This window comes from Prunus avium, chromosome 7 (assembly GCF_965620075.1).
Source record: "Prunus avium chromosome 7, drPruAviu1.hap1.1, whole genome shotgun sequence".
NCBI classification, from domain to species: Eukaryota; Viridiplantae; Streptophyta; class Magnoliopsida; order Rosales; family Rosaceae; genus Prunus; species Prunus avium.
The window spans coordinates 4,793,644-4,801,126 of record NC_142290.1 but is presented as its reverse complement, the minus strand read 5'-3'; the positions used below and the strand labels follow the sequence as shown (position 1 = coordinate 4,801,126).

The 7,483-nt window shown below is 37.0% G+C and overlaps 2 protein-coding genes across 2 annotated transcripts in view; both read left to right on the top strand.

The window, feature by feature from the left end:
* The window catches only part of LOC148292886 (uncharacterized), a 3,937-nt gene extending 2,362 nt beyond the window's left edge, over positions 1 to 1,575 (top strand). Inside the window, exon 3 of the mRNA XM_088244486.1 lies at positions 1,556 to 1,575. Coding sequence (XP_088100612.1) covers positions 1,556 to 1,575 — 20 coding nt within the window. The remainder of the gene's footprint in view (positions 1 to 1,555) is intronic.
* A 767-nt stretch (positions 1,576 to 2,342) lies between these two features.
* Positions 2,343 to 5,129, top strand: LOC110753628 (uncharacterized). The gene is made up of 3 exons (XM_021954564.2): positions 2,343 to 3,583; positions 3,751 to 4,218; positions 4,387 to 5,129. The coding sequence occupies exons 1-3, from the start codon at positions 3,064 to 3,066 to the stop codon at positions 4,647 to 4,649; spliced, it is 1,251 nt and encodes a 416-aa protein (XP_021810256.1). The 5' UTR covers positions 2,343 to 3,063; the 3' UTR covers positions 4,650 to 5,129.
* The last annotated feature ends 2,354 nt before the right edge of the window (positions 5,130 to 7,483 follow it).

Below are 7,483 nucleotides of genomic sequence, written 5' to 3'. Positions count from 1 at the left end.
TACTAGTTCGGTTCAATTTTTTTAATCGAATTAAAGAAAAATCAAACCTTACATTCCTGATCTGTTCGGTTCGGCTGGTTTGGGTGATTTTTCAGTGAGATTGCGCAGCTCTAGTTTCACATATCATGTGCCATTATCCATCTATTCCACTATGCTGTGCTATTTAACAACGTAAAATCAACAGATAGACCAAATTGGGAGTAGAAAAAGTGGAAAAAGAAAGTCACAAAGCAATGCAATCATTTCAGTAGTAAAAAAGATTCATGACAAAGAATAGAACTTGTAAAATTAGCTAAGGGTGGCATAGTAGTAAACTATCCAACATCAAAAGTAACTCAAAATGACCAATCAAAAGTAGGCTAGAAGAAACCAAGGTGGTTGGTGTGAGTGGTTCGGCACTCTCATTCCTTAAGAGAGGTCAGGGGTTCGATCCCTGCTTTCGTATGAAGTCACGACTTTGGCCAGCACTTTACCCCTTACGAGCCGACCCGGTGTGAGCGGGGATCAGTCTGGGTTGTGGTTAAGGCTTAAAGGTGCCACCCATAATTGGGGCCCATCCAAGACCACCTCGTGATTCAAACAAAAAAAAAAAAGTAGGCTAGAAGAGGAGACTAGATCGAGTCATCACAAAAAAGAAAAAAGCTTATGATCGTTGAAAGCACTCAAGCACTTAGTTTTCTCCATAGAGTTCTAAGAATAAAATTCTTAGTGTTCCCCATATTTTTATTCTCTATGGACTTTGCATAAATTGATGAAAATAACAAAGGTAATGATAAAATAATAATAAGCATATATGAGTGACATCCCCTAAGCCTATTTAACTTTCACGGCTCGTTTTCATATATTATCATCAGAAAAGTTTGTCGGCAAGCCAATTGTAGCTACTTCTCGAGAAGGCATTGATCATATTAGGGAAGAAGCATGTATAAAAGAAGGAAAGAGAGTGTACAACCAATTAAGTAAAGATAATACATATTTATGTTGAATGTAACTTAAAATTATTCATAATTGATTGCTTTGTTGGCCATCATGTTATACTTGTTTTTTGCCAATTTATAGAAATGTCATTGATTAAAGTCGAAAAGCTCGATTACAATAGTCACACAGGCAACCAATAACATTAGGGAAGAAGCATATGTATAAAAGAAGGAAAGAGAGTGTACAACCAATTAAGTAATGATAATACATATTTATGTTTAATGTAACTTAAAATTATTCATAATTGATTGCTTTGTTGGCCATCATGTTATACTTGTTTTTTGCCAATTTATAGAAATATCATTGATAAAAGTCGAAAAGCTCGATTACAATAGTCACACAGGCAACCAATCACTTAAACCTATAAATTTCTGAATATATTTAAAAATGCTCTAAAAAAAAACTGTACCATATTTATGTGGGGCAAATTAATGTGTACATTTTGTTTGTTGCTTTGTAATACACTATGGACTCTTGCTCCTAAATCAACTTATTGTATGTGTGCAAGAGATCCCTCAAATACTTGTAGGGCCCACTCTGCTTTGTATTTCAGTAATATGAATATTTTATTTTTTAGGTAGTCCTCAAAGATCATAGCTGTAACAAATCACTCAAATTCGCAACTATTTAACTGCTCAATTAAATTGTTATCATTTTAGCGTTTTCTTAAAATACCCATGTTCGTATATTTTAAGCGTCAAATTAAATACGTTAATAGCTTCCAAATTGTCTACAAAAACGAGTACGGTCCAGAACAAATTTCTTAAATAAATTTATTTACGGAATACCTGAATAGAAGGGACTCTATACATAAGTTGGTCAAATTTCCTTGTAAAGAAAAAGAAAGGCATAGGTTCACTAATTTACAATATGAGTTTGCATTGAGGTCTTCCTTGTCCTTTTATTGTACATCTAAGCTGTCAAAGTTTCTCAATTCTCAGTCAAAAGCAGTAAGTCCCCAAAAAAAAAGCAGTACGTTTGGCTTGCAGAAGCTCGTGAAGGAAAGCAATTTTTTTAGCTCAGGCTGGTTACTGGTAATTTACTGAGCTGGATCAAGTACACGCATGCACCATTGGAAAATTTGGAATAATAATAAATGAAAAAAAATCTATCCCCATCAGCCAAAGAGGTAACCAAGAGGCTCAAAATGGGAGCATAATAAGAAAAACAATATAAAGAGAAATTAAATAGAAATAATTATTGGGAAAATAAAAAATAAAATAAAAATAAAAATGATGGGTATTCGGTTATGGGAAGTAAGAGAGCACAGAAGGACATTGACAGGTGGTGGGGGTGATGCTTAAGACTCTGGTCCTTGAAAATTTCCGTTCTTTGAAAAAAGCAAAAAACGTTTTGCAAACAGACAAACAGATTCTGGTTTTCCCCAAAGCCCAAGGCCACAACACAAGAGAAAGAGGATGAGACAAAGCACAGGCAACAGTGGAAATATTACTACATATTTAACGCCAACACCAAGACTCTTCCCACAAGCATAAGTTTGGAGAAAACCCCCCACCCCCACCACCACCACCCACACGAGCGGTTCTCGAAGTGCATGCACAACAGCACAGACTTTCTGCCTTTCCAAACAAACAAGCCCATTTTCCTATATATAAGAGAGAGAGAGAGAGAGAGAGGAGAGAGAGAGAGAGAAGAGAAGATCATATCAGTCTCAAAATAAGCACCCCACCTGAGTCTCTGTGAGTTTGTGTGAGAGAGAGAATCAAATTTCAACCGTGTGGTTGGTTTCTTCTCTTCTTTTTGTGTGATTGATACAAACCAGCCCAATTCTCTGTTTTCTCCTGTTCCTTTCTTGTTTAATTTTCTCTCCCTTTCTTTTCTGCCCAACAGACCCTTCTTTTGAGTGAGTGATCTCACAGGTGGAGAGAGGTTTAGATCACTAGATAGGTAGCCCTCCTGTTCCTCTGATCATCACTTCTTTTCTTCATTCTCACAAGTCTAGAAGAAAAACCAAGTGTTGCTTTTGTTCTCTGCCTTGTGGCATTGCCCTATTTCTGTTTGATAAAACACCCATCTTGATTAGCAGCTCAAGTTTTTTACTTTTGCTCTTCATTCTCATTGAAAATGGCTCCTCAACATCTGAAGAGTGATTGTGGTGGTTTCACTAGATATGAAGATTTGAACTTTTTGCCACCTCCTCCTGTTTCTCATCAACTTTCTCTGTCAAACACCTTTGGGGCAATGGTTCATCCTCATTTTTATTCTGGAGGGCAAGATCACTCAGGTACTTCTTCTGAGATGGGGTTTGAGCCTTTCAGCCCCTCATCATCCCAGCTAAGCAAGAAACCATGGGGTTTTCAGCCTCTGGAAAATGGGGGAACAAGAATAACTGATCATGGTGATCAGTATTCTGTGCTTCTTGGGATTGATCAGAAAAAGGGCATGCCTTTAAGTCTTGCTGGAGAGGAAGCTGATGAAGGTAGGAGCCTTGCTGCTGCTGGGAGAACTGGTACTGGTGGGCATACAAAAAGTTGTGCCAGAGGCCATTGGAGACCTGCTGAAGATTCAAAGCTCAAAGAACTTGTGGCCCAATATGGTCCTCAGAACTGGAACTTAATAGCTGAGCATCTTGATGGCAGATCAGGTAACTCTTTTCTCCCTCTCTTTGGATTTGGTATTTTGTAAATTTATACGATAGTTTGTTAAATTTGCAACCTTTTTCTTTTTATTTATTCACTTTTTAAATTTTGGGAATGTATACTAATTCATCTAACATTGTTCATCTAACATTGTTCTGTTTTTGATTTGTAGGGAAAAGTTGCAGATTGAGGTGGTTTAACCAGCTAGATCCAAGGATCAACAGAAGGGCTTTCAGTGAGGAAGAAGAAGAAAGGCTCCTGGCTGCCCATAGACTTTATGGCAACAAATGGGCCATGATTGCTAGGCTCTTCCCTGGAAGGACTGATAATGCTGTGAAGAACCATTGGCATGTGATCATGGCTAGAAAACACAGAGAGCAATCCAATGTTTACAAGAGAAGAAAGCCTTCTTCTCCTCAGGCCACCCAGCTTCCAAAGGAATTTGATCACCCTCATGTGACCAATTTTCAAAAGAATACCTCCAGCACTGAATCAACTGTCTCAATAAGCACCATTGACGACACTCAATCTGCTTCAACATGCACTGAACTCTCCCTCACTCCCTCCACTAGGCTACCTCTTAGCTTTTTTAGCAAGCTCCATCCGTTTCAGCAACGCCAGAACTTTGGATCTCAGATGCGTATGTGTCCTTAATTTGCCCCCACTTTTACTCTATACATAAATCATAAAAAATGCATGACCATTTTGTTCTTGGGGTTTAAAAAAAATAAAAAAATTTCTTTCTCTGGTGGGGCTAATTAATTTGGTTTGATTTATATTTGATTACTTATTCTTCTTGTTGTTGCAGGCTCATCAAGTGATGGGGGTTCTGGAAAGATCATTGGCAATGGGAATGGCTCGTGCAAAACTGGACCTTTGGGAGGAGCTATGATGGGTGTGGACCAATCCGGTCATCAATCAGATTCAAACTCAGATTTTTCAGGGGATGAATCAGTCACCACTACTAGGACCAATGTGTCATTGTCTGGGGAAAATCAAAACCAAAATCTGAATAATAATGAGAAGATCAGCATGTCCTTCATTGATTTTCTTGGAGTAGGCATGGGTTAAAAAAAAAGATGTGGGTTTTGGGCAGGAACAAAAGAGAAAAGGCTGGAACTTTAGCAAAAGTGCAAGAGCTTAACCATTGCAGACAACCATGTATCTGTGATATGCGGTAAAAGTGCGTCTGCAAGGAGGGGCATCTCTACAGTCTTTTGATGTGTACAGTTAGTTCTATAAAAGGGTTATAGAGAGCTACAGTAAACTAGGTAAAAGCAGCAGACAGAGAGAGACAGAGAGAGAGAGAGAGAGAGAGTTTTTTTTATTTATAAAAATGATATGAGAGTGGTTCAACTTCAAAATAGTTGTGAAAACGTCTTTGGACTTATGGAGGAAGCAAGCAAGCAAGCAGCAGTGGGGTTTGGTTTTGTTACTTTATTCTCTATGTGATGTTGTTTGTTTTATGGCATTTTGCACACGAGGCAGAGCCAAAGTTACTTGTTGCAGACTCCTGACTCAATGAATGAACCTGCCCGTGTTTCATGACTAGTTTTTATTGCTCTCCATCTCAAATTGTCAATGTCATTGGTTTTTTGGTATTACTTGTTTGACCGTGTTTTCCACGCCCTTGCAATTAATACCCTCCTCTTTCTGCCTACGGTTTGGGTGGTTGCATTGCTACTAAAACCCCTGCCTTTATTACAACATGCACTTATGTGCTAGTACAGTCAATAATGCCAATGCCTTCATGATGGATAAAAAAACTAGTGGTCTGCACATAGGTAATTTGCTACATCCAATAGGGTCAGTTTGGGTAATTTCTTGGATGTAACGGTAACACCATGTATCATGTATCATGTCAGCATAATATATTTATTACTACTACACTTTAAAGTATGAACTCGCCCCACTTCAGGTGGCTTGACGACAAAACATTAGCAATTCATTTAAATGATAACACAATGTAGAACCACTTTATACTTGCGGTTACATTATTAATTAACACTTGTATGATAGTTGAGGGGGGTAAACAACACTATAACTCCCCCCACCTACCCAGTTATAATCTCGGTAGATTAGTAACAACATGTTTATATACGACTACGCTAAGAGATTTCTTGATCTTCATAATGATAAAATATTATCAATTTAGTCAAAATAATAACATAAAGAAGAATGACTTTAAACATACAGTTATGTACCCGTGTTACATTATTAATTAATGTACAAGTGTTAGGATTTAGTTAGCAACCAAGCATGAAATTTCTTGATCTTCATGACAACAAAATATTATCAATTCAGTCAAAATAATAACATAAAGAAGAATGACTTTAAACATACAGTTATGTACCCGTGTTACATTATTAATTAATGTACAAGTGTTAGGATTTAGTTAGCAACCAAGCATGAAATTTCTTGATCTTCATGACGACAAAATATTATCAATTCAGTCAACATAATAACATAAAGAAGAATGACTTTAAACATACAGTTATGTACCCGTGTTATGATTTAGTTAGATTGATAACACTGCGTAAGACATGTTACGTGGTGTTATGATCGCATAGTAATTTGCCTACATTTAGTGGGGTCTTGACAAGCAAGGGAAAATAAAAGTTGGAGTGGGGTAGCTTTTATCAAATGCATATCTTGTAGGCGGGAAAATTGAGCTAATCATCTGTTTGTGCAGAGAGAGAGAGAGAGAGAGAGAGAAGCGTGGAGGGGTGAGGATAGAATGGTCATATCACTTGCGATTGCTTTTAATTGGCATTTATTTTCAAGGCTAAAGTGGCACACTCATGTCTCATTTTCGTAGTTCAAATTTGTTTCTTTTTAGATCATCTGATCTGTAATGAGGGCCACAATTATGAACACGTTCTTTTCGTTTTCGTTTTCGTTTTATTTTTATTGCGTGGCATTTTGTGGTCACCGTAATGCGACAGAACCTAATTAAAGCAAGGGCTAAAAGTCGAAAGGCCAGCATTCATGAATCACGTGGAGAGGTTGGGGCCCAAAAATGTATGGAAAAATAGGATGCCAACCGTGCACTGTTTGCAACTACGAATAATGAACCTGGTTTTCATTCCTTTTTGGTTATGGACATTATTGGAGTGTTTTGTTTTGGGCCTTTCTTCCACCCTAAAAAGGAAATGAGGCTTATTTAATGTGGACACGAACTAGGTTGTTTTTCATGTCTTGGGCTTTGGCTTTTGATTTTACTTTCTTTTAGTACAAAGTGGTGAACCGTGTAAGTTCTAGAAGGAATTGCCTATTATATTTACATATAGGCATTCGAGAGATTTTTTATTTGCTATTACTCAATAATGTAGGGACATGTCATACTTTTATAATGTAGGCACTACCATGTCATTTTAGTTCTTCTTAGGGGTGGATACAGTCCTAATTGAATTGGTTTCACCTTAAAACAGCAGTCGAATCAATTGCAACAGTTTCGTTTGGTTCAATTTTGACAAAAATTTCAAAAGAAACTAAACCAAACCGAACTAAAACCAAACCAATTTAAGACAGTTTAGTTCGGTTTGGTTTGGCTGGTTTGGGCCTAAGCCAAATTCTCTTTTATTTTGTATTTTTTCAACATTGTTAGCCCATTTGCAATCAAAAAGTGCACAACTTGCTACATACTTTTTCCATTTTCTAGAGTAGCAAACCATCCTAAATCTCAACATGCCACAAAATTTCAAATTTCAATAATTAATATAGCTACGATTCAAATATCAATAAATCAAAAGGTTCATCAAACTTGAAATTCAACATCCATATATAGTTATCATCTAATTAGAGTTTTGCACATGTAAAATAAAGTAAAATAAATAAATATACAAGTAGACAGTTTGGTTCAGTTTAGGTCAGTTTACAAAAGCTCAAAATTGACCCAAACCAAA